At 56.7% G+C, this 26,498-nt stretch overlaps 2 protein-coding genes across 8 annotated transcripts in view; one reads left to right on the top strand and one right to left on the bottom strand.

The window, feature by feature from the left end:
- Positions 1–3,179: 3,179 nt before the first annotated feature.
- Positions 3,180–24,868, top strand: ELAC2 (elaC ribonuclease Z 2). 3 transcript variants are annotated; one of them, XM_045889823.3, is made up of 24 exons: positions 3,180–3,466; positions 4,035–4,085; positions 4,455–4,525; positions 5,270–5,334; positions 7,737–7,794; positions 8,521–8,589; positions 9,671–9,778; positions 11,049–11,107; positions 13,065–13,123; positions 13,214–13,286; positions 13,834–13,946; positions 15,276–15,371; positions 16,214–16,352; positions 16,430–16,515; positions 17,998–18,116; positions 19,153–19,249; positions 20,361–20,499; positions 20,930–20,968; positions 21,091–21,200; positions 21,795–21,894; positions 21,983–22,103; positions 22,204–22,282; positions 22,773–22,917; positions 23,669–24,868. In XM_045889823.3, the coding sequence occupies exons 1-24, from the start codon at positions 3,234–3,236 to the stop codon at positions 23,903–23,905; spliced, it is 2,466 nt and encodes an 821-aa protein (XP_045745779.1). In that variant the 5' UTR covers positions 3,180–3,233; the 3' UTR covers positions 23,906–24,868. The 3 variants fall into 3 exon arrangements, with proteins under 3 accessions (XP_045745779.1, XP_054367019.1, XP_054367021.1); XM_054511044.2 differs by lacking the exons at positions 16,214–16,352; positions 16,430–16,515; XM_054511046.2 differs by lacking the exons at positions 15,276–15,371; positions 16,214–16,352; positions 16,430–16,515.
- The window catches only part of ARHGAP44 (Rho GTPase activating protein 44), a 166,052-nt gene continuing 164,390 nt past the window's right edge, over positions 24,837–26,498 (bottom strand). For 4 of the 5 annotated variants that reach the window (XM_045889824.3, XM_064583051.1, XM_064583053.1 and 1 more), the window contains one exon: positions 24,837–26,202. In XM_045889824.3, the coding sequence (XP_045745780.1) occupies positions 26,063–26,202 (140 nt within the window). In that variant the 3' untranslated portion in view covers positions 24,837–26,062. The remainder of the gene's footprint in view (positions 26,203–26,498) is intronic. The other variant, XM_045889825.3, reaches the window with a different exon arrangement.

Here is a 26,498-nt window from a genome sequence, read left to right as displayed (position 1 = left end):
TTGCAGTTCCTTATGGATTTTGTGTATTAACCCTTTAACAGGCACGATTTGAAAATCTTTCTGCTCATTCTGTAGGTTGCCTTTTCATTTTGCGGATCAGGTATTGTTTTTATTTAAAGATTTTATTTATTTGACCCAGAGGGCATGAGCAGGGGAAGCAGCAGGCAGAGGGAGAGGCAGGCTTCCGGCTGAGCAGGGAGCCCCAATGCGGGGGCTCCAGCCCAGACACCCCAGGATCACGATTTGAGCCAAAGACAGACGCTCAACCAACTAAGCCACCCCTGTTGTTTTTGTTTTGAATACCTGTGGGGATGGCAGTGCCACAGCCCTTTCTCTGCTTTAGCCCCCCCCCCTCCCCCTCAGGCGACAGTAGCCGAGGTGCTATTTCCTGGACCCTCACCAGCAAGTACAGAAGCTGCATTTTCATAGTTGTGCGCTGCTAGCCTTCCACGAGCCAGTTTCATATTTGGGTGCAGCTTCCAGGTAAACCCAACTGCCTGAGTCAGGGTGCTCCTTGTATCTCTAGAGGCTTTTATTTTTTTTAAAGATTTATTTATTTGACAGAGAGACAGCGAGAGCAGGAACACAAGCAGGGGGGAGTGGGAGAGGGAGAAGCAGGGAGCCCGATGCGGGGCTCGATCCCAGGATCCTGGGATCATGACCTGAGCCGAAGGCAGACGCTTCACGACTGAGCCACCCAGGTGCCCCCCCCCCTTTTTTTTAAAGTAGACTCCACACCCAGCGTGGAACCCAGCACAGGGCCTGAGCTCACGACCCTGACATCAAGACCTGACCTGAGATCAAGAGTCTGATGCTTAACTGACTGAGCCACCCAGGTGCCTCAATTTTGAACACATTCTAAAAGCAGATGTCTTTATTTTAATTCTGATTTTTGAAAGATGTTTTTACTGGATGTGGAAATCCGGGTTGATGGTTCTTTTTTTCTAGAATTTGCATTCGGTTCTTTTTATAATTTGTTTCTCTGTAGAAAGTCCCTATCTCTTCTCTCATTATGACTATATTTTTATTGCAGTCCTTGGACCATCTTTGGGTTGGTTTCTCTTGAATATTTTTTCCATGACTTTAAGTCATATTTTCATGTTTTTAAATTAAATAATTTTGGGTTACATCATAGATATTGTGGATGGCACATTGTAGATGCTAAGGATTCTGTTAATCTTCCTCTGAATAGTATTGAGTTTTGTTCTAGCAGGCAGTTGAGTTACTCACTGATCACCTTTGACTTGAATTAGCTTTATTTTTTTATTTTTTAAAGATTTTATTTATTTATTTGACAGGGAGAGACACAGCGAGAGAGGGAACACAGCAGGGGGAGTGGGAGAGGGAGAAGCAGGCTTCCCGCCGAGCAGGGAGCCCGATGCGGGGCTCGATCCCAGGACCCTGGGATCAGGACCTGCGCTGAAAGCAGACGCTTAACCACTGAGCCACCCAGGCGCCCCTCTAGAGGCTTTTTAACTGAAATCTCGCTCAGGCAGAAATCCCCATCAGCTACGCGAGGGGACAGTAAGTCCTCTAATGCTCTTCAAACGGCTTGTCCCGGGACCCCAACCCAGCCATGCCCCGGCAGCACCTCTTCAGCCACGGCAGGTCGTTTCCAATCATTTTACGTGGCTTGAAGCCTGTTCCTTCCCTTTCATTCTTGCCACCCTTTACCGAGCGCCTCATTCCTACCACTGCCCCTGGAAGCGCTTTCAAGAGGTTACCAGGTGCTTGGGCGCCTGGGTGGCTCCGTCGGTTAAGCGACTGCCTTCGGCTCAGGTCATGATCCTGGAGTCCCGGGATCGAGTCCCGCCTTGGGCTCCCTGCTCAGCGGGGAGTCTGCTTCTCCCTCTGACCCTGCCCCCTCTCATGTGCTCTCTCTCTCTCTAATAAATAAATAAAATCTCACATTAAAAAGAAAAAAAAGAGGGCGCCTGGGTGGCTCAGCTGGTTAAGCGACTGCCTTCGGCTCAGGTCATGATCCTGGAGTCCCGGGATCGAGTCCCGCGTCGGGCTCCCTGCTCGGCGGGGGGTCTGCTTCTCCCTCTGACCCTGCCCCCTCTCATGTGCTCTCTCTCTCTCTAATAAATAAATAAAATCTCACATTAAAAAGAAAAAAAAGAGGGCGCCTGGGTGGCTCAGCTGGTTAAGCGACTGCCTTCGGCTCAGGTCATGATCCTGGAGTCCCGGGATCGAGTCCCGCGTCGGGCTCCCTGCTCGGCGGGGGGTCTGCTTCTCCCTCTGACCCTGCCCCCTCTCATGTGCTCTCTCTCTCTCTAATAAATAAATAAAATCTCACATTAAAAAGAAAAAAAAGAGGGCGCCTGGGTGGCTCAGCTGGTTAAGCGACTGCCTTCGGCTCAGGTCATGATCCTGGAGTCCCGGGATCGAGTCCCGCGTCGGGCTCCCTGCTCGGCGGGGGGTCTGCTTCTCCCTCCGACCCTCCTCCCTCTCATGCTCTCTCTCATTTTCTCTCCCAAAAAAAAATAAATAAAAATTAAAAAAAAGATGTTACCAGGTGCTTTAGTTATAAAGACCTTAAAGCACAGTTACTGTTACTCCCGCCCACTTTACAGACAAGGAAACTGAGGCTCACGGGTCAAGATCACCCGATTAATAAACGAACCAAGGCTCTCCTGCTCCAGAGCTTGTTCTCTTAACCCCTATTTTTGCCCTTCTGTCCCAAAGACCGTAAAGACAATCCTATGAAGCCTGCATCCCCGCGAATCACGCCGGAAATGAAATCCGTGAACGTTCCTATGTTAACGCTCTCCGCAACCCACCTCCTCCCGTTCCATCCTAACCACCACCGCAAGTAAGAACAAATCAGAGCTCCAAGGCCGGACCCGCCCAGCGGGACAGATCGCAGTCGCTGGAGACGGCGCTCGAGCGCCCTTCTCCCGCCCCGAAATCCCCCAAACCGGCTCCCGTGCCAGGACGGCTCCTTCCGGCTCCGCGCTCCCGGAACTCCCGCCCCACGCGAAGGGGAGTTTCCGGAAAGAATCGACAGGGGCCCTCTAGCCTGCGCCTACTCTATGGTCGTCGCCAACTGACAGGTCGCGAGGGGCAAGGCTCCTCTCTATTGGACGCGCGGCCTCGCGTGGGCGGGCAGCTCGGCTCGCGGCGCGCTGAATGGCTGGGCCTGCCACGCGGGGCGGAGGGGCGGGGCGGAGGGCGGGGCGTGGGGGCACGAGGAGCCGGGTGACCGGGCGCGTTAGGAAGGAGGCTGGTGCATGTGGGCTCTCCGCTCGGTGCTGCTGTTGCGCTCCGCGGCCGGGCGCGCCATGTCGCAGGGGCCCGCCCGCCGCCAGCGGCCGCCCAAGGACCCGCTGCGGCACCTGCGCACGCGGGAGAAGCGCGGCGCGGCGTGGGAGCCCGGGGGCCCGAACACCGTGTACCTGCAGGTGGTGGCGGCCGGCGGCCGGGATGTGGGCGCGGCGCTCTACGTGTTTTCCGAGTACAACCGGTCAGTGCGCCCCGCCCGGCCCGCGTGCTGCGCGCCGGGGTCCCCCACGCGTCACTCGTGTGGGATTCCGCTGCTGCAGCCGACGTAGGGCCCTCGGGGGGTGGTGGGGGATCCCCGATGCCTTACATCCCACGCCCGTGGAGTTCCCGGGAGCCCCGGAGGAGCCCCAGACTTGGGTGTGAGCGTCCTCTTTCCAGCCGGGGTCCCGAGGCCCCACTTGGCACACTTTGGGCCGCACTGGCTCCCGTGCGCCCCAAGACCGGGACCTCGTGGTTGGCGTGTGGGGTGTCAGGTCAGGTGAGGAGCTGATGGGGGAAAGCACCCACCTTACCCCAGCATCAGCCTGTGAGGCCCCCAGTCCCATGCTGGCGTCTCTCAGGGAGGGCTCCCCGGCAGCATCCTCACGCCAGAAATGCAGCCCAGTAGCCCAACATGAGGTTTTGTTCTGTTTTGCTTTTTGGTGTTTTTTTGTTTGTTTTCTGTAGTGTACAATCAAGCATCTAAAACCGCGGCAGAGATTTTACAGAGTCGCATCTTCTGAGTATCTTGCCTAATGTTTGTCCTGTAGGTACCTCTTCAACTGTGGAGAAGGCGTCCAGAGGCTCATGCAGGAGCACAAGTGAGTCAACCGTTTTCTTTTGGGGCGGAGATGCTCGTGGGGGCTTCTCCATGGGGAGAGACAGGAGTGTTTTTATTTTTTATTTATTTTTTTATTTTTTTAAAGATTTTATTTATTTATTTATTAGAGAGCGAGCGAGAGAGAAACAGCATGAGAGGGGGGAAGGTCAGAGGGAGAAACAGGCTCCCCACCGAGCCGGGAGCCCGATGTGGGGCTCGATCCCAGGACTCCGGGATCACGACCTGAGCCGAAGGCAGTCGCTCAACCCACTGAGCCACCCAGGCGCCCCGACAGGAGTGTTTTTAAAGCAGAAGAGAGGGTTCCTTGGTCGACTTGTTCGGTCCTGCTCAAATGTTTTGTCATTCTTAGGTTGAAGGTGGCTCGTTTGGATAACATATTCCTGACCCGAATGCACTGGTGTAATGTGGGGGGGTTGTGTGGTAAGTATATTCTTTCTGAGGTCAGAGGCTGGGATTTTAGTCAGCCTTGTTCCCCGCCCCCCCATCTTCCAAGTCCGGGGGAGCTGGAATTCTTTCTACGCTTGCCCTGTCAGCCACAGCTTGGAAAGCTGTGACTCAAAAGGACAGATTTGGACATGAATGCTGCTTCCAAGCATTGTCATCTACTCTGTTTATTGAGTTGCTGGACTGGAGATACGTGCCAGTAAACTGGAGGATATAGTGGGTTACAGGACACGCACTTACCACCGAGACTCTCGCCGCCACACACACATACCCGCTCTCCGGATTACCCCATTGTGCATGCCCACCAGCGAGGAAGGTCAAGATTGTGTCGCTGCCAAAGTCCATAAGCTTTGTGACATGGATAGGAGGGAGTGCAGCGTTGAGCCCTTCCCGTTCTCAGAGCGGAGACCCTGCCAGGGCAAGGCAGCGAGGGGCCTGGGCGACAGAATTTAAGGGCGTCCCATCATTTGGTGTGATTTTGCTTCCCGGGTGCCTCACTGCCTCGCCCCAGTCTCAGCCCTGCCCATTCTGGAGGCATCTGAGGAATATCGGGTGTCCCCTACGCCTCCAGCAGGAGTCACTTCTGCCCAGGGCCCGTGATCACTGTGCAGAAGCAGGAATGAGGACAAGTAGAGATGTAGCTGGTTAAGTACAGAGTGGGCCTCCCGGTGGCAGCTGCAGCCGCCGTGATGAGACAGCTGATGTTCTTTCTCCTTCCAGGAATGATTCTTACCTTAAAGGAAACTGGGCTCCCAAAGTGTGTGCTTTCTGGACCCCCACAACTGGTGAGTCCCTCCTGACTCAGCTTTCAGAGCCGACGCCTCCTTTCTTTGTGTCAGTGACAAGCATTTCTGTCCCTGCAAATTCGTCTTTGGCCCTCCAGAGTTAACAGGTGGTGGAGCCTTTCCAGTTAAGGAGACCTGAGTCCAAAGCCGGATTAACTGTACGACCTTGCACCAGTTCCTTTACCTCTTAGAGCCTCAGTCTATTCATCTGTGAGATGGCTGTGAATTCCACAAAGTTGCTAAGGATTTCACGAAATACACATAAAAAACACCGAACCAACTTATTACATGTTGGGCACCAAGGAGGCCCACAGGGAATGTTAGCATTTATTTTTATTACATTTCAGACCTCTTCATATCTTCCAGAACATAGCTTCTGAACATTGTTGAGAAGCTGTGTGCACATTGTTTACACTGCTGGCTGACCATTCATTTCCCACTTGGTAAGATGAAAGGTGGGCGCCTGGGTGGCTCAGTGGGTTAAGCATCTGCCTTTGGCTCAGGGCATGATCCCAGGGTCCTGGGATCGAGCCCTGCATCGGGGCTCCCTGCTCAGCAGGGAGTCTGCTTCTCTCTCTCTTAAATAAATAATATATTAAAAAAAAAAAAAAAAGGGTGAAAGGTAACCAGTCACCAAGGCCTGTTCATTCTGTCTCTAAAATAGTGCCTCAAATCCACCCATTTGTCTCCTCCGTAAAGCCTTCCCTGTCTACTGTGACAGCTGCATATCCTTCCCCACCCCCTGCAACAGTAGCCAGAGGAACCTCTGGGCGTATATGTAGGAGTGTCACGCCCAGAACCCTCGGGGCTTCTCTGCAGGGCAGCGCGAACAGCATTATCGGGCCTGCACTGCAGAGAAGTTGAGTGTCCGACTTGGCATCTGTCTCCAGTCTCCCCTCCGGAGCTCCGTGGGCCACTCCCGGCCCTTCCCTGAAGCCCCTTCCCATCCCACGGCTTTGCTTCTGAGCCTTCAGGGCTCCGCTGAAAGGACATGCCACTCAGGAACCCGCCTGACTCTCCAGACAGGTGCCCCCCTGGCCCCTGTGTCTCTCCAGCTTCTTGCAGATCCTTAGCACAACTGCTGCTACCCAGCTGTCCATGCTCATCTGTTTCACTTCTCTCGCCACTGGATTTTAAGTTTCACGAGGGCGGGGACCGTGTCCCCTGCTAAACCCTTGGTACCTGGCATATAGCGGACACTGTAAATATTTGTGTAAAGGCGGTTCAAAATACTAAAGTTCATGTTGATGCCTCCTTTTTTTTTTTTTTTAAAGATTTATTTATAACTGAGGTGATGGATGTTAGCCACATGGTGGTAGTCATTTTGCAATATAGACAAATCATCATCTTGTGCAGGTTAAACTTACATAATATTATGTGTCAATTACATTTCAATAAAGCTGGCAGGGGGGACAAAATAAACTAACTTTTTTTTTTTTTAAGATTTTATTCATTTGACAGAGACACAGCGAGAGGGGGAACACAAGCAGGGGGAGTGGGAGAGGGAGAAGCAGGCCCCCCGCTGAGCAGGGAGCCCGATGCGGGGCTCGATCCCAGGACCCCAAGATCATGACCTGAGCCGAAGGCAGACGCTTAACAACTGAGCCACCCAGGCGCCCCTAAACTAACTTTTTTAAAGTTTTTTTTTTCTTTAAGATTTTATTTATTTGATAGAGACACAAGAAGAGAGGGAACACAAGCAGGTGGAGTGGGAGAGGGAGAAGCAGGCTTCCCGCCGAGCTGGGAACCCGATGCGGGGCTCCATCCCAGGACCCTGGTATCATGACCTGAGCCGAAGGCAGATGCTTAATGATTGAGCCACCCAGGCGCCCCATGGCTTTTTTGTTTTGTTTTGTTTTTTTAAAGATTTTATATATTTATTTGAGAGAGAGCACAAGCAGGGGGAGGGGCAGAGGCAGAGGGAGAAGCAGGCTCCCTACAGGGAGCCCGACGCAGGACTGGATCCCAGGACACTGGGATCGTGACCTGAGCCCAAGGCAGACATTTAACTGTTTAACTGACTGAGCCACCCAAGCTCCCCATCTACTAACTTTTTAAAAAAGAGAGTACAATAAAATACTGATTTTTTTTTTCCTTGATGGATACTTTTTAAAGATTTTACTTATTTATTTTAGAGAGTACGTGTGCAGGTGAGTGGGGGGGGAGATAACAAGAGAGAGAGAGATAGAATCTCAAGCAGATTCCCCACTGAGCACAGAGCCCCACGCAGGGCTTGATCTCACGACCCTGAGATCACGACCGGAGCTGAAATCAAGTCGGACACTCAACTGACCGAGCCACCGAGGCGCCCCTATGTTGATGCCCTTTGATAATTCTTGCGTGCTGCCGGAGCATTCTGTCTTTGTACAAACCATAACTGCTTCTTTCTTTGTCTTTTGTAGGAAAAATACCTAGAAGCTATCAAGATATTTTCTGGTCCACTGAAAGGAATAGACCTGGGTATGTTCCTGAGTCTGACTCACCATCTGCCATTTCTTTCTTATATATGCCCCAGTCTCCCAAACTAGAATCCATAAAACTTGGACTAAATTAAGCCTTAACATAAAATGCTTCATCAATGAGATGAATTTTGAAAATAGTGCCTGTTGCAATTCCTGTGCCCCCACGTCGTGCCCCCAGATATAGTTTAGAGGTGGTTCTCAGTCGAATTGCTCCGGCGGAGCTGGGAGGCACGTGGCCTCTTCCTGGGGAGAGGCCTAACCAAGGAGGCCAGCAGGGCCCCGTCCTGAAGGCCGCATGCCTCCCCGGCTTGTCAATGCACCTCTTCAATAGAAACACTAATATTTTACTTCAAATTGAATTCCAGTTCTTACAGTTGAGATGGTCAACTCCCTGGCCTCCCAATGCCGTGTGTTAACTTATGCCTCTTAAATTTGAGAATTGGTTTTTTTAATTAATTTTTTAACAGGTAGTTATCATATTATGTGTTTTGTTTTTTGTTTTTTGTTTTTTGTTTTTTTTAGCGTAGTAAATCTTAACAGCCGATGAAAATACGTGGGTGCTTCTTTCCTAAAAATTGTTATTTATTCAGAGATTCTGGGTTTAGTGTAGATTCCCAGCCATCTTCCAGGGTAAATCAGTTGCTGTGGTTGGTGATCAGGAAAGCTCATTTTTCCCCAGTGTGTTTGTCCAGTACGATCACTGTCCTTGGTCTTTCTCGTGCAGCTGTCCGGCCCCACTCGGCACCAGAGTACAAGGATGAGACCATGACTGTCTTCCAGATCCCCATATACAGTGAGTGCGCAAGTCCCATTTCCTAGCAGGAGGGAGGGCTGCAGATCCCAGGCAAGGAAAATGTGGGGTAAAGATAGAAACTGCTGGAATATTGGCTCTGTGTACCCAGTTTTGTGTTTCTGAATATGATTAGGAAATTTAGCTGAGAAATTAAGACATGGTTCCTGCCCTTAGGAAGCTTATAATTTTACAGACAGACACGTTTAGCCCCTACGTAACGATCATGGTTATACTTTGGGATGTTATGTAATCAAGTAGTGTCAGAAAATAGACGGCTCTCAGATGTACACGTTTACTGCTTCGGGTTTATTTGCCGCAGGTGGAAGTACCCCTTTGGAGAGAGGTTGCTGGAGAGGTTTGCACTGGTAACCCTTTTCCATAAATACTAATGCTGTTGGTAGCGTTGTGAGCAGGTCAGAAGGTCTCATGAACCTTCATAGGCCCCAGGGCCAGATGGTGTGGTTTTGACTTAGGGACACACAGTCGGCGGATCAGGCCAGTCACACTCCATGCCGGGTTTTACCGGTTGCTAGGAGAACACAGGACGCTGGGGACATTTCCTTGACACTCCTCTGATGCCTGCCAAGTGCTGAGGGGACACAGATCAGAGCGCCCAGCGAGGGGCAGAGAAGTCTGGCCCTGGCCAGGAGACGAAGCTTGCAGGGTGCCGGCAGGGGGTGGGGGGCGGGTGGTTTCGCTTGAACAGAGGCAGACGTGCTCGGGGGTCAGTGAGACAGCCGGTCACATCAGAACTCTCCCTGCCTGGCTTGTTCCTGGTCCGATGTCTTCTCTTCCTGACCCCTGCCGACCCCTGGGCCTGATTTGCATCCCTCGCTGTTCCTCCCTTCCTAGCACATGACAGGTGGCTTCTCCATGAGGCTGTGGCCCGTGCTGGCTGGGGGACCCTCGGCCTAGGTCTGTCTTCTGGGACAGTGCTGGTGTGTCAGCCGGCCTGCGGCTGTCGTAGGAGAAGGCAGGCTGCCTCAGTGGGCGCTCTGCTGCTGACTGGTGGGAACAGTGGGGCTCTGGCCGGGCGCTCACCTCCGTGGCATGGGGTTTGATTGTCTTCCCTACCAACCAGGTGAGCACAAGTGTGGAGAACGCCGGTCATCTCAGAGTCCAGAACGACTCAGTCCAGGGCGGTCTTCGGATTCCGGGTCTGCTGAAAAGGAGCAGCACCTTCCAGATGGTAACGCTATTTACACAGAACAATGCCCCTGTCAAGAGAATGGTTTTCTTTTTTAAAAGATTTTATTTATTTATGAGAGAGAATGAGAGAGAGAGAGCATGAGAAGAGGGAGGGTGAAAGGGAGAAGCAGGCTCCCCACTGAGCAGGGAGCCCGACGCGGGACTCGATCCCGGGACTCCAGGATCACGACCTGAGCCGAAGGCAGTCGCTTAACTGACTGAGCCCCCCAGGCGCCCCAGAGAATGGTTTTCTTAGTCTCCTGTCCCTTCACGTGCCCACGTGGCACTGTTAGCCCGTGTGTCAGACAGGTCCGTCCTCCTCGGTGTGCTGTGGGACTTGGCGAGTGTGGGGGGGCAGGTTGCCGTGAAGGCAGCAGTACAGAGCTCTGGGGCGGACCCCCAGCCCTGGCTGGGTCCCAGACTGTGTTCAGTGTCCCCAGAGGAGGGCAGGGTCTGGCAGATCGGTTCCTACAGAGGCTTTCGCGTTTTTCATTAATGCAAAGGAATTTTTCACGAATGCAGAAAACTGAGCCGACCAGTCGGGTCAGTGAGGGGATTGGCCCCCTTCTCTTCCAGAAGGACAGCCTGCTGAGAAGTGGAGTTAAAAATCCCAAGCTTAGATGTGTCAGAGGACTAGGACCCCTTCGGGGGCTGTGGTCCAGTTTTGGGAAGGGCTGCTAACGTTCCTCCTTCTGCCCGGATCATTTTCTGTCTGATGACCGAGAAGGGGCTGACCCCGGGAGCCGTCCTCCCTGGGATGGCCGGCTGAAGACCCACTGAGAAGGGGCTGATCCCGGGAGCCGTCCTCCTTGGGAAGGCCAGCTGAAGACCCACCGAGAAGGGGCTGACCCCAGGAACCGTCCTCCCTGGGAAGGCCAGCTGAAGACCCACACCCGCATTTTCTCTGCAGGCCTGTTGGCTTTTGTGGTGTTTCGCATACTCTTGTTTAGAAAGCACCTTACAACTTATTTTTTCTCTCTCCTCCCCATCTGGATAAAATGGGTCATTTTTTTAAACGTTTCACTAGCTAGTTCTAAAGTTTTTCCCCCTGGCGATTTGTGTTTTCCGTTCACTCCCACCTCGGGTGTGAGTAAGAAAAAGAACAGGTCTGCGGGGGAAAGAACACCAGTGTTTCCTTTGGCTTTTCTATCAAACTGTCATGTCCATTTAATTTGGCCCGAAGCCGAACTAAACTTCAGACGATCATCGGTCTGTGAAGCCCATAAACCTTCCCGTTTGCCTTGTTACAATCAGATGTGTTTTTTTCTCAGGTATTGGCCAGAAAAAGAGCGGCAGGGACCCCTCCTTGGTTGTAGCTTTTGTCTGTAAGGTAAGCAAGCGCCTCTCCAGTGGGCTTTTGGCGAGTGTGTGATGGTCACCCTCGGTTAGCTTTCGTCCAGTGACTCAAAGCTAGCGGCTCCTAAGTCCCCTGGTTTATGTTTGCCTGTGATTGGCCGCCTTGCCCTTGAGAAATGTTTGCCTTCAGGTGAACTGAGCCTTCGTTCAGACTTCTCCAACTCTGTTTTACTTTGTGTCATTTTACCGTAGCTGCAACCACTAGCATTCCCAGAGGCCTGTGTCCGCAAATCTGAAGTCGGTCCGATTCTGTGAAAATTCTATTACCATAGGGTGTTTTAAAAATTGGACGAATGGCCTCGTTTTAATAGGGCTGTGCGCTAAAATCTGATTCTCTGCAGCAAACACTTTCATCTGCGGTAAGGCCCTACGTTGTCCTTTTGTGGGCAGTGGTTATTTTCTGAGGAGTAATGTTGACTTTAAAATATATTTGCACTTCTTATCCAAATGATCACACCCACCAGGGATAACCCTTCCGGAAGGTCAGCAGTAATCGTTATTAGCTGCGAGATCATTATCGGTATCCCGTCTGTCATTGCATCTCAGTAGTAGTTTTTATGAAAGTGAAGGATGGTTGTTGATAGGCTTGTTCCTTGTGTGTTTCTGAATTTGGGGGCAGCAAAATAATTTTCCAGGTAGGTTTCTCTGGTCATCTGTAATTGTATTAGGTCCTTCCCGCCTTCCTCGGTAGAGGCCTTGGGGTGGGATGGCTTGTGCTCTGTGTGCCGGGCCACGCACCCCTGTAGACCCTGGCTGTCCCGGCTTGTGCCCTGTGTGCCGGGCCACGCACCCCTGTAGACCCTGGCTGTCCCAGGCCTCGGGGGACTGCATTCTGCTTCGCCTCTGTGTTCCACATGCCCCGCACCCTCGGTGGGAACAGTTTCTCATGGGTTGAGCCCAGCTCATCGTAGAGGGAGGGGTTTTGCCTGCCTTAGGTCTGCAAGTCCCTGTGAAACGTTAGAGCACTTGGTTGCCATCCTGAAACCCATTTGGGTCTGTGGAGGGAAGGTTGGGTCACAACAGGCCCTGCTAACGTCATCATCTAAATATGTCATTGGAGCTCATCACCTTTGCATTATACGCACACACTTAAACTGTAATCCCTCCTCTAGGATAGCATTTGCCAAGCCAGAAAATTCTAGAATCCTAGTAAGGCTTGAGGATCCAAATCGGAGGCTTTGCCCTAAGAGTAATTTCCTTTTAAAGATCTAAGGAAGAAAAATGAAAATTGAATGTAATTCAGTACTCAAAAATTTATTAACATTTTACGTGCTTTCTAATTTTTATTATTACATATGACATAAATACACGTTTTCAGGGACAGAATGATTGATGATTATGAGGTTTTGTGGCAGGATTGTCGTCCACCCTTGTAACATAATAGCATATCGGGGATTGTTCATTATAGCTTTCCTCCAGGGTAAAAGCAACACCGTGTTGCAGGTCTGTGAAAACCACCAGGGAAAGACCCTCCACGCTTTGATTGCCCTGTCCCTGTCATTGCAATATTATGTCGGACAGGGATCGGCATGATTGGGTCACGTCCTGTTAGCTCCTACACGCCGAGTGCAAGACGGTGGGACGGGGGTGTTCGTCCTCAAGGACACACGAAGGAGCCTTTTTGTTTGATTTGGAAATGGATCGCATTTTATTACATTCATAAGAAGTTAGCGTGGGGAAGTAAGGCCCCGTGCTTTACATCGTTCAGCTTCCAGTCCTGGAGTATTTCAGAATAGAGCACTTCTTCGCGAGATAGCATGGAACATAGAGTACTTCACCTCAGAGCAGTGCCCGGGCTGCGTTTTGAGGATCGGGGAGAGGGTGACACGAGGGAGTAAAACCAGAACGGCGTGCTTGGACGGGGGCTGGGGAAAGCCCGGCTGCCTCCTTCCTCCCTCGCTGAGGTGGCGTTTACGTTCTTTTTGTCACAGCTTCACGTGAAGAAGGGCAACTTCCTGGTGCTCAAAGCCAAGGAGCTGGGCCTGCCAGTGTGAGTGCCGGCGGGGGGCGCGCCGTTGGGCGGGGGGGTTGGGGGGGTGGGGGCGCCTGTGTCTCACGGACGGCTGGCCCCTTCTTCCAGCGGGACAGCTGCCATCGCTCCCATCATTGCTGCCGTCAAGGGCGGGAAGAGCATCACTTACGAGGGCAGAGAGGTGAGACGCCCCGTTTTTGCGATGTTTTGGCAGTGACGGCTGGGGCGTGGAACACCGGTCCAGACCTCCCCTTTGAGGGAAGTAGAACAGCTCAGACTTCCTTCACTGGGCTGAGCGATACAGCAGGGTCTCTTATCTGGACTTGACCCGCTTGTCCACGCTGCCTGCCTTCGGGAGCATCTACTTAGCATCCGAGGGATGGATTTTAGGTCCCTGGCCCCAGGGAATGCCACTGTGTTCTTAGCCAGGATGTTTCCTCCGGCATCTAAGGTGGTCAGGACCAGTGGCCGCAGACCTGAGGGCACCGTGAATGCCCCGCCTGGTTTCGGGGCCACCCTGGGTTTGAGACGCCCTCTGCAAGCCAGCCTCCTGGGCATACATAAGCAGAGCACACGGCAGGGGCACGGGTGGTGATCCTCCTGTTGGCTTTGTGCTTGTTCAGGAGGGATTATGTGTAAGGTGGCCCGTTGACTTGAAGGCCAGTCAGTGTGTTTGCCAAGCTGTGACTCTGCCCTGGGAGAGAACCGTGACCCCAGTGATTTTGCAGATTTTGCCTGAAGAGATCTGTACTCCTCCGGATCCTGGTCTTGCCTTTGTTGTGGTAGAATGTCCGGACGAAGGATTCATTCAACCCATCTGTGAGAACGCCACCTTCAAGAGGTGATGAGGGCTCTGGGGGTGGGGGGAGCCCAGCCGGCATCGACCGGGGTCAGGGTGTCTGCCTGACCCGTGGCTGCTCCTGGCACCGAGCCGTGGCTGCGGAAGGCCACGCTGAGTTCCAGACTCCTGCCGGTGGGCTTTGTGCGCGCAGCCTTGGAAGTGAAATTAGAAAAGAGCGAAAGCCAGAGACCACTTGCCGACTAGAATACCAGTGGCCTGTTAGAGTGCTAAGTCTAGGACAAATTCTAGAACTTTCTTCAGTTCTAATTAATACCCCGATCATTTTTGGGTTATTTTTACCTAAGTAAGTTTTCTTCGCTTGCCTCTATTGAATCTGAGTAGGCGGGTCTGAAGGCTGTGAGACCGTCTTGGTCGAGGGCCCGTGTTACGGGACAGACTCTCAGTCTGGACACACCTTTGGTCTGCTCTTCTGGTGGCCCAGGTGCCATTCTCTCTCGTCGCCCAAGAAAGTGGACCCATGGGCAGCTCAGCTTCAGTCCCGGGGAGCTTTGACCCCCACGTCGCTCTTTTCATTTCTCTCCCATTCCTAATGGTTTACTCTACACATATTTCTCCTGTTCCTCATTTGTATTTATGTTTTGCACATAGTGTTTTATTCCGCTTATCACAACAGATCTTTTTTGGGCAGCTGTAACGCTTTTAAGTTGGCGTTGGCAGCTCTCCCTGAGATGCACTTGATTCTCACTGGGTGAATCCAGGTTCCGTGGCGGCGCAGGCTTTGTGTTGTCATCAGGTCACCGTTGTGTGGAAGGGAGGGATAGGGAGAAAGTACTGCGTGTATTTTCTGGGGGGAGGAACCGGAAGGAAGCACCTCAGTGTGTTAGTAAGTGACAACTCTAGACGGAATTACAGACAATATTAATTCTCCACACCCGTGGCTTGGGTCTGCTGGAAGGCAGACGGCAAAGTGGGACTGCGGGTGCCCGAGATTCATGGGGGAAGGTCCTGTGAAAGATAAAGGAGAGCGGGAGCAAGAAGAGGCTGGGAGAGCTTGGGTCCTGCTCCGCAGGTCAGAGCCCTGTGCCCGGAGGGGGCAGGAGGAGGCTCGGGCTCTCAGTGGGAAGGCCCAGGGGCCAGCCCCAGAACCTGCGGACTAGAGGAATCCCGGGTTGGTGCCCTGCTGGGCTCAAGTACCTCTAGGAGCAGCCCGGGCACAGCCTGGCCTGGGCGCAGAGGCCGTGGGTCCCCGCAGTCCCCGAGAGCAAGCGGCGCGGTGCCCTTCCCTGGCCGCACGGTCACCGTTTGTGGAGGTTGTGAGTCTGCCTCGCCGTACAAAGCCCAACTCCCCTCCTCCTCCCTTCCGCCCAGGTACCAAGGAAATGCCGACGCCCCTGTGGCGCTCGTGGTTCACATGGCCCCAGAGTGTGTGCTTGCGGACCCCAGATACCAGCAGTGGATGGAGAGGTAGGACGCATTTCCATCCGTCCTCCCCCTCACGCCGGGAGGTGCTCCCTCCCCTTCCTGCCGGGGCTCCCTGCCCTCCCGGAGTTCGGGGTGAGTTTGGGGAGCAGACAGCAGTACCGCTGGTGCAGAAAGCTTGTGTCGGGCCCAGCTGGATCCACCTGCCACCCTCCCCACTCTGTCCGAAGGAGGACCTGCCACCCGCTCTCTGTGAGCCTCAGTTTAGGGACTGACAGGCGGGGTGTGGATGGGTCTGCAGTTCATTCCATTCCCTTCCCTCTTGCCATCCACCCTGCGAGGTCTGCTAGCGTCTAGTAACTGGAGAAGGGATCATCTTGCCTTCTCCTCGGGGCCCCACTGGCCAAGCTCAGCAGCCGGGTGGAGGGAGTGTTGGAGCTGAACTCGGAGCCCCTGGTGCCTGGGTGCTGTTCCAGCCTCCCCGCCTGCGCGTCCCAGGCGCCCCCTCTGCTCCTTCCTCACGAGTCCCGCAGGCTCCTGCTCATGGCCCGCCCTCCCTGGAGGGCCCGCGTCCTACCCTGTACGGTGCCGCCCCTTCTTCCGCCTCGTACTCCGCTTTGTTCCCAGTCCCTGGCTGCAGGCTCTGGACATCTCAGCCTTCTGGGTTCTTCGCGTGCTCCTTCCAGCACAGCCCGAGGCGCTTCGGTCTGGAGAGGGCACTGGGCTTGGAGGCAGAGGAGTGGGACTGTGTCAGCCGGTCTTTCTGGACCCGCCACTTAGTCTCTCTGAACCCTTTCCGCTACCTTCTTTGCCCCTGGTGTCGCCGCTACCCCTTCCGTGGGAGTCCTCCTAAAGGGCGCTGTGAACGCCCCGTCGCTTTGCCGTAGGTTTGGGCCTGCCACCCAGCACCTGGTCTTGAACGAGAGCTGCTCGTCGGTCCACAATCTCCGCAGCCACAAGATCCAGACGCAGCTCAGCCTCATCCACCCCACCATCTTCCCCCCGCTCGCCACCCCCCACGGCCAGGTAGTGTCCCCTGCGGCCCCCTGGTCCGCCCCCTCGCCTGTTCCTTCTCTCCACCAAGTGGGATTTGTGTCTTCCAGGAGGAACACGCCACCTTCCCTGTGCCCACAGTCCGGGGCGAATGTCTCCTCAAGTATCAGCTCCGTCCTCGGAGGGAGTGGCAGAGGTCTGTGGGACTCTGAGCTGACCAAAGGGTCTAGATCGGGGGTTGCCAAGCTCTTCTTGCGAAGGGCCAGGCGGTAGATATTTCAGCCTGAGCAGGCCATGCGGTGTGTGTCCGGGGTGTTGAACTCCGTCCCTGCTGCCGCCGGGGCCTGGAGCACCTGTAAATGAGCCACTGCGGCTGAGTTCCCCAGCAAGATCCGGCCCCGGAACCGGCTGCTCTGGTCCGGGCTGAGGTGGGAAGAAGAGGCCAGCGGTTATTCTTTCCTAAAGGCGTTTTCCCTCATGATAATGGTGATACCCGCTTCTCTTGTTTTACAACAAAGAACGTGAGTGTTTGATGGAGATTAGGCACCCTGGGTCCCATCCTTCTCCTCCGAGAATCGTTAACGTTTTGTCTTTTAAATTGGAGCACGTGGGGAATGCAGTCTTCTGGAAAGTGTGTGTGTGGGTCTGTGGCCTGACAGGTCCATCTTTTCCCGAGTCATTCATTACGCAGCCTTCAGGAACGAGACTTTTATGGGTTCTCCACATAGGGACGTTTTGCTCATTTCAGATGTTTCTAGGTTGTTGTTGTTTAATGTAAAGCGTTAAATGTTTCGTGTGTAAGTGTCTTGAGTGGAACTCTTGTTCCCTTAGGGCGATTCTTAGATGTGGGATGGCTGGGTTGGGGTGTGACCTGTTCTGAGGCCCTCGGTGAAGGTGACGTCCAGAAGGGCTCTGCCCATGGACGGTCCCACCAGTAATCCCTCCATGTGGCTCATATGTCCAATCTGCATCTTGAACAGGTCGAAGCTTCCCGTGTGCTGCGTTGTGTCCGTGTTAGTTGTAACTGGATGAGGAGGCTCTGGTGTTGAGTAGTTGGGTTTTCTGAGAGACCACGCGGTCGCGTGACTGGGGCCCACAGATGCGGCCTTGGGATTTCAGAGCCTGGCCGATACCCAGATTCGCCTTTACCTGGGCAGAGTGCACACCCCAGGCCTCCTGCGTTAGAACCTGGGGAGCTGGGCCTGGCCTCGCTGTGTGAGCTCCCGGGTTAGCAGAGCTCCCAGTCCAGGTGAAGAGCCGCCGATCCGAGGCTGGCCTCTCAGTGTGCCTGGGACCAGCCCCGTCGTAGAACACAGCCTCGGGTTCCAGCCCCGAGGAGCCAAGTCAGGGCCTGCGTTTCCACAGCGTTCTTGGGGGATGAGCCGTGCCCACGTTCGTGGGGGTGCTGGTGGCATCCGGCGGGCAGAGGTCAGGACCCTGCCGGCTGTCAGTATTGCCAGGGTCATCAGACTCTGAGCTGAGATGTCCTGAGGGGCCGAAGCTGTTCAGAACGTGCTCCGAGGCCCCCGCTTCACTGAGAAGGGTTCCACATGGCAGGAGAACAGAACTGCCCCGGGTTGCTTCGTCTTCGGTCTTGATTTGGAGAACTTTCTGCAGATGGGCATCTGCTTGAGGCCGCATGCCCGCTTTGGTCCCTGAGATGCTGTCCTCCCTGCAGGGATGCGGTTATTGTCTGCAATCCCGATGAATTCATAGCTGAGGCCCTGGAGCTCCCCAATTTCCAGGAAAGCGTGCAGAAATACCGGGAGGCCATGCAGGACGGCCCAGCCCCAGCAGGTGAGCAGAAGACCCCGGAGCCGCCTTCCCCTCTTGGTTGCTGCCCTCCTGCGGGTGTTTTCAGAGCGCTAAGGAGAATGACAGCCAGGTCTAGTTCCATAACCCCGTGCTGCTTTATTCTCCAAAAACACCCGTACCCATGCCTGCCCGCCTGCCCTCCCCAGCGAAGACCAGCTCAATGCGAACGTTGGGTGATGGTGCCCAGCCCTTGTGTAGCGGGCACGCACCATCTGCCACGGTTCTGGGAGCTCCTGCAAGACCCTGGAAAGAACTTTGTACCGGGCCTCTGCCAACTCGGGATCTGGTCCTCGCTTGGCTAATAGGGAGCCATGGCAGATCTGGCCACGTCACTCACCTTGCTGGGCTTTCACTGCCCCATCAGGAAAAGTCATTACGGGGAGCTTGGGGACCTCTGCTCCAGTAGCTGGGTTTTCTAGCCTGCTTTTCAACTAATGCTAGAAGCAGAGAACGCCGGACTAGAAAGCGGGGGGCATTAATGCAGCCAGGTGGTCCTTACCCCCCCGACGGTAGGTTCTCCAGGGAAGTCAGCCTGGGCTGGTGTAGAGCCTCGGCTCTCATGGAAGGGACATACCAGGTCTCCCTGGACTCCGGTCCTGGCTCTGCCTCTTCCCATCTGGAGGGCTGATCCTCTGAGCCTGTTTGCACCCCTGTAAAGCCGGGGTCCCCCCCCCAGCAGTATGGTTATGGCGCCCGCAAGAAGAACCGGTCTGGTGGTAAGGGCTGGACGCCAGGCGGATGCCAGCCCCTTGCGGTAAATGAATCACAGCCTGAAGAAGTGCCCTTTGTGATGCGAAAGACTTAGAGCAGGTCTCTGGAAGGAAAGGCTCTGGGTTTATCCGCTCTGCCTTCCAGACAGCCACTTATCCACAGACAGCCGGGGGCCCCGCCTCAGAAGGACCCCTGCCAGGTGGGGTGACCAGCCCCTCCTGGGAGGCTGCACGTACCCCTCTCGGGGCTGAATGCTGGCTCACTTCTGACCCAAACAAATGGACCCTTTTGCGTGTGCTTTTCACAGAGAAAAGAAGCCAGTACCCAGAAATCGTTTTCCTCGGAACGGGCTCTGCCATCCCCATGAAGATTCGAAACGTCAGTGCCACGCTTGTCAACATAAGGTACGCCTCTTCTCCCGGGAGACCTCCATCCACGGGGGCACGTGTGTCCTGCCCCCCCCACCCCCCCAGCCCAGGCTACTTTGAAGATGCAGCCGTATCAAAGTGCATATGCTTGTCACCTTGGCCGGAGTGTCCGGAAGGGGAGTAGTGGGCGTTAATGCCTTTAATAGGTTCTGGGGTCACCAGACTTCATCCCCCGTTCTGTGGACAAAACAGCCGGCTCTGCTGGAGGCCGTGCACCTTGCTGAGAAATGATCTCGCTGAATTTTCACAGTAATCCTATGAAGCAGTGATTGCCCATTTCCTTGATCGGTAAATAACCTTCCAAGAGGTTCCCAGTTGCCACAGCTGGGCAGGGGTGGATCCGGAGCATGAGCTGGTGTCTGCACCACTGGTTGGGCCGTGTCCTGACTGGTGACTGCGGGGGACAGCTGCTGGGTGTGTGCGCTGTCTCGGCGTCAGCCCCCGGACTGGGTGGGTTTTGGGGGCTTCGCTTGGGTTTGCCTGGTGTCCTGGCCCGCGGAGAGGTCAGTCCGGGCCCCGAGCAGTGTTCACGTCTGCAGGAAGTCAGACTGCGCAGTAGCGGGCTGGCTCTGAAGTTTGGCTTTGCCGTCTGAGATGCTGGCGGTGGAGGGCGGCCCGCCGGCTGACGCGCTGGGCGCACACAGCACTTACAAGTGCACCCCGCCAGCAGAAATGCACCGTCTGGGACGCATTCTCTGGCCGCTGAGGGGGTGCAGTCAAGCGGCTCGGCAGGCCCGGCCTGTCCCCGGGGGCTTGACGAGGGCAGCAGGTGCACGTGCATCTCCCGTGTCCTCAGGGCTACGTGGTTTTGCCCCGCCGTTCCCCAAACTGGGTGCCAGCACTGTGTGGCTCAGGGGACTCCGCGTACGTTCAGGGGTTGCAGGGTTCCGTGGCTAATCAGTCCCTTCATATAATGAGCTCGGCCGTCCAAACGGCCTTCGTGTTTAGAGAAGCTTCTCGGAATGAGCGCGAGAGGTTCTGGAAGACGTAGGAAGCACACAGCCGCTTCCGCCTCTTCTCCAGAAACGCAAACCCTCCAGACCTCGAAGCCTCTCCCGGCACCAGTGACTGTCGCTCTTGTCCACAGCCCCGACGCGTCCCTGCTCCTGGACTGTGGCGAAGGCACGTTTGGGCAGCTGTGCCGTCACTACGGAGACCAGGTGGACAGGGTCCTGGGCACCCTCGCCGCCGTGTTCGTGTCCCACCTGCACGCGGATCACCACACGGTGAGCGGCGGCGGATGACGGGGCCCCAGTGGAGGGCACGGGCTGCCCGGGTCAGCGTGACCCCTGCACCGCCCCCCCCGCCCCCTGCTTGCCTTTCCTGCCCTTCCTCGCAGACGGCCCCGGCGCCACTTTTCCTCTCGCTGGTGCAGTCGCTCTGCTGGGGGCGCCGCCTCGTCCCTCCGGGCGCCCTGCTGTCCTGCTGCAGTGAGGCTTTGGCCTTCACCCCGGCTGGCCTGCTCCAGGGGGACCTCAGCCGCAGACGGGAGGCCTGCTGTCCCCGGGCCGGCTGGGTCCCCCGCCCCGATCACACCGCCCACGCAGCGGCCGATAGGGAGGGAGGAGGACTCCAGAACCCGGGCGCCGGGCGGAGAGCCGACTTTGGTCGTGGCTGACGCGTGTCCCCTTCTCCACACCCCCCCGGCCCCCCCAGGGCTTGCTGAATATTCTGCTGCAGAGAGAACGGGCTCTGGTGAGTGTGGCCCTCGATCTTCCGGACATTTGAGTTTGGTGGTTTGCACGTTCGCAGCCACACCTGCTCCACCCGGAACCGTTCTTGTCGCTGACTCAACGGCTCCGGTGTCCTTGTCTCAGGCGTCCCTGGGGAAGCCGTGTCCCCCGCTGCTGGTGGTCGCCCCGACTCAGCTCAAGGCCTGGCTCCATATGTACCACAACCAGTGCCAGCAGCTGCTGCAGCACGTGAGGTGGGCACAGGCACCCCGACCCCAACTCCGCCGCCGCCCCGCCCCGGCCCGACCACGCCCCCAGGCCGGCCACGCCCCCCAGGCCGGCCACGCCCCGGCCCCGACCACGCCCCGATGCTGACCACGCCCTGGCCCCCGACTACACCCCAGCCCCCGGCCACGCCCCGATGCTGACCACGCCCTGGCCCCCGACTACACCCCAGCCCCCGGCCACGCCCCGATGCTGACCACGCCCCTGCCCGGCCACGCCCCGACGCTGCCTTCCCGGGGTCCGGGGGCGCGGCGGTGGGAAGGAGTGAGGCCAGTGGCCGCTGCGCTCGTTTGCGTCTGTTCTCCGCCCTCTTGGCGGTTCCGTTCTAGTCTCGAGATTCTCCACGAAACCCTCGAGCTGCGGCTGCCACAGGGCGGGCCCCTCCTGTCCTGCGGGTCCCTTGCCACGGCCTGGGTTGGGGGGCTTGCTTTGGCTCTGCTCTTTTCTCTTAGTGACGGATTTGTGTTTCTTTATGGTAAGGAGTTTGGGCTTCTCTGGCCAGACGCTTGAACTCTGAATCGCGTTTTTCGTGTTTGCTGCGTAACCCTTGTGTGTCCTCACAGCCTGATTCCCGCCAAGTGCCTTCAGAAAGGAGCGGAGGTCTCCAGCCCCGCGGTTGAAAGGCTGATTGGTTCGCTGCTGGGAGCGTGTGACCTGGAAGAGGTGGGGGGGCGCCCGCAGGCCGGGGGGGGGCGGGGTGGGGGGGGTAGGGGGAGGGGGCCCCTGCACAGCTGCCCGCCTGCTCCTGCAGTTTCAGACCTGCCTGGTCCGGCACTGCAAGCATGCTTTCGGCTGCGCGCTGGTCCACACGTCCGGCTGGAAAGTGGTCTATTCCGGGGACACCATGCCCTGCGAGGCCCTGGTCCAGATGGGTAAGTAGAGGCAGCGGGCCGGGGAGGGGCTGAGGACCCCGGGCCCAGCGCTTGTCAGGCAGGGGACTCCACTCCACCGGCCGTGCTCATTATTCTCTAGGGAAGGACGCCACCCTCCTGATACACGAGGCCACGTTGGAAGACGGCCTGGAGGAGGAGGCTGTGGAAAAGACACACAGGTAGGGGAGAGCCCTGAGCTGCGGTCACCTGCTCCCTGCCCCGCGGGGACGCATCGTGCTCCCCAGTGACAGTGACCCGAGGCCGGCCGGCCTGCTTCCCCGCGAGGCCGTGGGGGTTTCTGCCTGCTTCTGCAGCGCTGTCTGGGCAGGGGGCCACCCGGGGCAGGTTTCTCCGAGTATTGCAGATACACAGACATCAGCTGTCAGCCACATCAGGGACCTGCCGGGGGAAGGAGGGCCCGGGGCAGCTCTTGGGCTTTGCTGGGACAAGAGTCTCCCCCGAGTGAGGAGCCACCTGCCTGTGCTCTGCTGCCCTCACGGATGGGTGGTGTGCCCGCCAGCGCTCGGCCTGGGCTCCATCTGGGGGCATGAGTGAGGAATCTGGCTAAGGGCGACAGAGGTGGCCTTCCTGGGGTGCACGGGGCAAGTCTGGGGGCCGGGGCCTTCCCTGCACTTGGGCGTCAGCCTTACGTGGCCCCTCTGTTGGCAGCACTACCTCCCAGGCGATTAGCGTGGGGGTGCGGATGAACGCGGGGTTCACCATGCTGAACCACTTCAGTCAGCGCTATGCCAAGGTGCCACTCTTCAGCCCCGACTTCAACGAGAAAGTGGGGATTGCCTTTGACCACATGAAGGTCTGTGCCCCGCGGGCCGGGTGGGGGGGTGGGGCGGAGACAGTGCTCCCTACGCAGGGTGCTCGGGGCCAAGGGTAGGAGGGTCTGTCCATGCCCCCTGGCGGGCCCACCTGCTCCAGGGCCTTCAGGACAGACTTGAGTCTTGGGCCGCTGGAAGTGATGGGGGGACTCTGGCCCACACCGCTCCCCCAGGCCCGTGACTGGGGGAGACAGGTGTGCTCCCCTCTCCTGCTGGGGAAGCCCCTCCGGCCTCCCTGAACAAGGGTGGGGGCGGGGTATGCCTCTGACAAGCCTGGTTTTCAGAGTCTGGGCTGCCTCTCTTTTCTGGAGGCCCATTCAGTGGGGCCCCCTAAGCCAGGAGTGGGGAGTCTGTGCTCCTTTCTTTTTTTTTTTTTTTAAAGATTTTATTTATTTTTTAGAGAGCGAGCGAGAGAGAAACAGCATGAGAGGGGAGAGGGTCAGAGGGAGAAGCAGGCTCCCTGCTGAGCGGGGAGCCCGATGTGGGACTCGATCCCAGGACCCTGGGATCATGACCTGAGCCGAAGGCAGATTCTTAACCATCTGAGCCACCCAGGCGCCCCTGTGCTCCTTTCTTGAGAGGGCTTCCTCCCTCCCTGGCCTCGTCCCTGTGGTCAGCTGACACAGAGGTGGGCGAGAGGGAGCTGGCGCCTGCCCCACAAGCAGAGGGCCCCCTCCGTCCAGCTCCTGCCGGGCCCTGGACGCACATCCTGATTCTGGGCTCGCCTTCCAGGTCGGCTTCGGGGACTTCCCGACGGTGCCCAAGCTGACCGCACCGCTCAAAGCCCTGTTCGCCGGCGACATCGAGGAGATGGAGGAGCGGAGGGAGAAGCGGGAGGTGCGGCTGGCGCGGACGGCCCTGCTGTCCAGGGAGCAGGCGGGTGGCCTCGAGGACGGGACGCCCCTGCAGAAACGGGCCCTCACAGAGCAGCCTCAGAGCCCCCAGAGCAAGAAGGTCAGGGCCCAGTGAGGGCGCGGGAGGGACCCTGGACTTGCAAGGCTGGCGTTCTCCACATGGCACGGCGTGGGCTCCCCTGACCTGGTGGGAGCCGGAGGGCTCAGTTCGACCGGGAGGCACCAGGGCGTGGGGGAGGGGGGGGTGTGCACCCGGGCCTTGGCGAGGGCCCCGCACAGGGACGGCCCTGCTGGACACCTCCTACGGCCGGTGCCTCGGGACGTGAGGCTGCTGGATGGAAGACCAGGGACAATTCGAATTCGGTACAGACCGATTTTTAAAGAAGTCACACGGAAAACTGGCCTGCCCACTCCCGAGGCCAGCCACATCCCCGAGCGCTGGGTGGTGGACAAGAGTCCAGGAATAGCCTTTGCAAAGACAAAGAGGCCGCTTGGAACCTGAGTGCCCTGCTTCATTCCGGTGCCACCTCGGAGCAGGCGTCTCCCTGCCCTGCAGAGTTGCGCCACCTGGTACCCGGTGTGACCTGCAAGCCAGCTCTGATCGCGGCCGGGGCCCGGGGAGCTGCCACCCCGCTGTAGCCTAGTTTTTGACCGAGTCAAGCCACGCCAGCAGGATCCGGGCAGTGGCTCAGGAAAACGCAAGTCTTTGCGCTATGGCAGGGGAAATGGGAGACTACGGATGTGCTTGCCCCATGGCGAGAACGAGACGCCCTCCCTGCCCTCAGAGTGTGGAGAGATCGGACGTCGAGCTGGCTCTCCTGCCCTCCTTTTGGGATTTAACAACACTGAGGAGGTCAGTGCTTGGAAATGGAAACTTCCCACTAATTAATTTGGTATTTATTTGTGAGAACACAGAGCTTTAAAAGCGCAGGCGATCTGGAAGACGCCTACCGAGCATTTTAGCCTGGCCCAGCTGTGACATCCGATGTCCTCCTGAGGGTCCCCTGCACAGAGGCGTGTCCCCAACACAAGAAGATAGGCCACGCTCAGGGATAATAAATCTATTTTAATAACATTACTTTCAACAACTATTTGTACATGTATTTAAAGGTAACTTTCGACCCCTGGGCTCCATTACAAATTGGGTACGGACCCGTCCTTGTCAGGAAGTGAGCAAAGCTGTTAACATCCAAAAAGTTGGTGAATCCCACCATCGGGGCAGAGTTATCTTACACTGTTGTCGGGAAAAATAATTAGGCCTTTAACTTTCTCATTGTACACCTATACATTGGTTTAGTTTGAATGGCTCAAATTAAACAAATATAGATTTCATATATACAAATATTATATCCTGTATAGGTATATCGGATCTATTTTAAAAGGATAAAATCGGAAAGAGTGACTTGGCATGCATGACCCGACTCTGTCTTGCTCCTTCAATCCTCAAGTGTGACTGGGCTCCCAGAGAACGGATGGGACTCCCCGAGGAGGAAAGGGGTGGGGGGGGGGTGAGCCGCGGCTGAGCGAAGCCCGCCACCCTGCAGGCCCGGTGGCCTCGGGTCCCCGCGGGCCACCTTCCCGTCCTGCGCATGCTCTGGGTAACAGATTTATTGCTAGTCCCCGTGGCCACCCGGGAGGAGAGGCAGGCTCCCGGCCCCCACCGAGCAGAGCCCTCGGTGGGCCGTCCAGACACCCTCAGGATCACCTTTTCAAATTCGGAAGTACAAAACAAGAAGGTGGGGACCGAAGCGCTCAGTCACATGGTCGGGAAAAGTAAAACCGTTGGGAAGTGAAACAAACTGGGTTTGAAACCATTGACTTTAGAGCCCACGCGGTAAGGGCAGCCTGAAAGATTTTTACACGGGCTGGCCCCCTGCCCAGCTTGTGCAGCAGGCAAAGGTCAGTGCCGGGACTTCTAGAATCCAGAACTCGTGCGCTGTAGGGGAGAGGTTGTGTCCCCCCCCCCGTAGCCACGAGTGGAACCAGGCCCCCCGACCCTCCTGCGCGCCTCCCCCAGCCTGCACCCGCAAAGGACCTTTCTGACACGGAAGCCCTCAGGCGGAGGGGGTGCCCCTCGGCATGGAGGCCGAAAGCGGATCAAAAGAGGCACAAAGTCAAAAGGCAAAGATCAAACAAAAGGCCAGAGTCCCACCCTGAGGGAACGAACGAAGTCTGCCCGCACGGGGGAGGGCGATCTGCACAACTCCCGCCTGGCAAGCCCAGGGGCGCTCCGGGGCGGGGCCCAGGTATGTACGCGAGGGGTGGGCGCGGGTCAGAGGGCGGTGCTCTCAGACTCCTCCTCCGAGTCCCTCTTCTCTGTCACCGAGTGTCGCCGCGCGTGCTCCAGGGGGCTCAGGCGGAGCGGCGGCCCGAGCTCTACGTGGATGGAGGGGATGTCAAAGTGGACGAGATCTGCAAGGCGGCAGAGAGAGAGGCGGCTGAGCGCGGCGGCCGGGCGCAGGAGGTGGTGGTGGCCGGGCCCCCTGGGCGGCCGAGGCAGCCTGCTGCACCACAGGGTTGGGGTTGGGCTGCTCCGCTCCCGCCCCGTGAGCGTGCACGACCCGAGCAAGCCAGTCGCATCGGGCCGGGGACGCTCGAGGAGCGCGGCAACAGCTCCTGGGCCACGGCCTCTGCGCACCCCCCAATTCCATTCCCGGGGGGGAGGCAGCTCAGGACAGGCGAGCCCACGGAGGACACCCAAGGGGTGG

The sequence above is a fragment of the Mirounga angustirostris genome, unplaced genomic scaffold (genome assembly GCF_029215605.1).
Source record: "Mirounga angustirostris isolate CCGP_5_RB_7025 unplaced genomic scaffold, mMirAng1.0.hap1 SCAF_17, whole genome shotgun sequence".
Classification (NCBI taxonomy): domain Eukaryota; kingdom Metazoa; phylum Chordata; class Mammalia; order Carnivora; family Phocidae; genus Mirounga; species Mirounga angustirostris.
Note: the sequence above shows the minus strand (reverse complement) of the source record. Positions and strands in the feature narration are given on the sequence as shown.

Coding starts and splice junctions, on each gene's coding strand:
- ELAC2 (XM_045889823.3), top strand. CDS start 3,234: ATGTGGGCTCTCCGCTCGGTGCTGCTGTTGCGCTCCGCGGCCGGGCGC. Junction 8,590..9,670: donor CTTCCAGATCCCCATATACA/GTGAGTGCGCAA, acceptor CCTACCAACCAG/GTGAGCACAAGTGTGGAGAA. Junction 9,779..11,048: donor GGAGCAGCACCTTCCAGATG/GTAACGCTATTT, acceptor TTTTTTTCTCAG/GTATTGGCCAGAAAAAGAGC.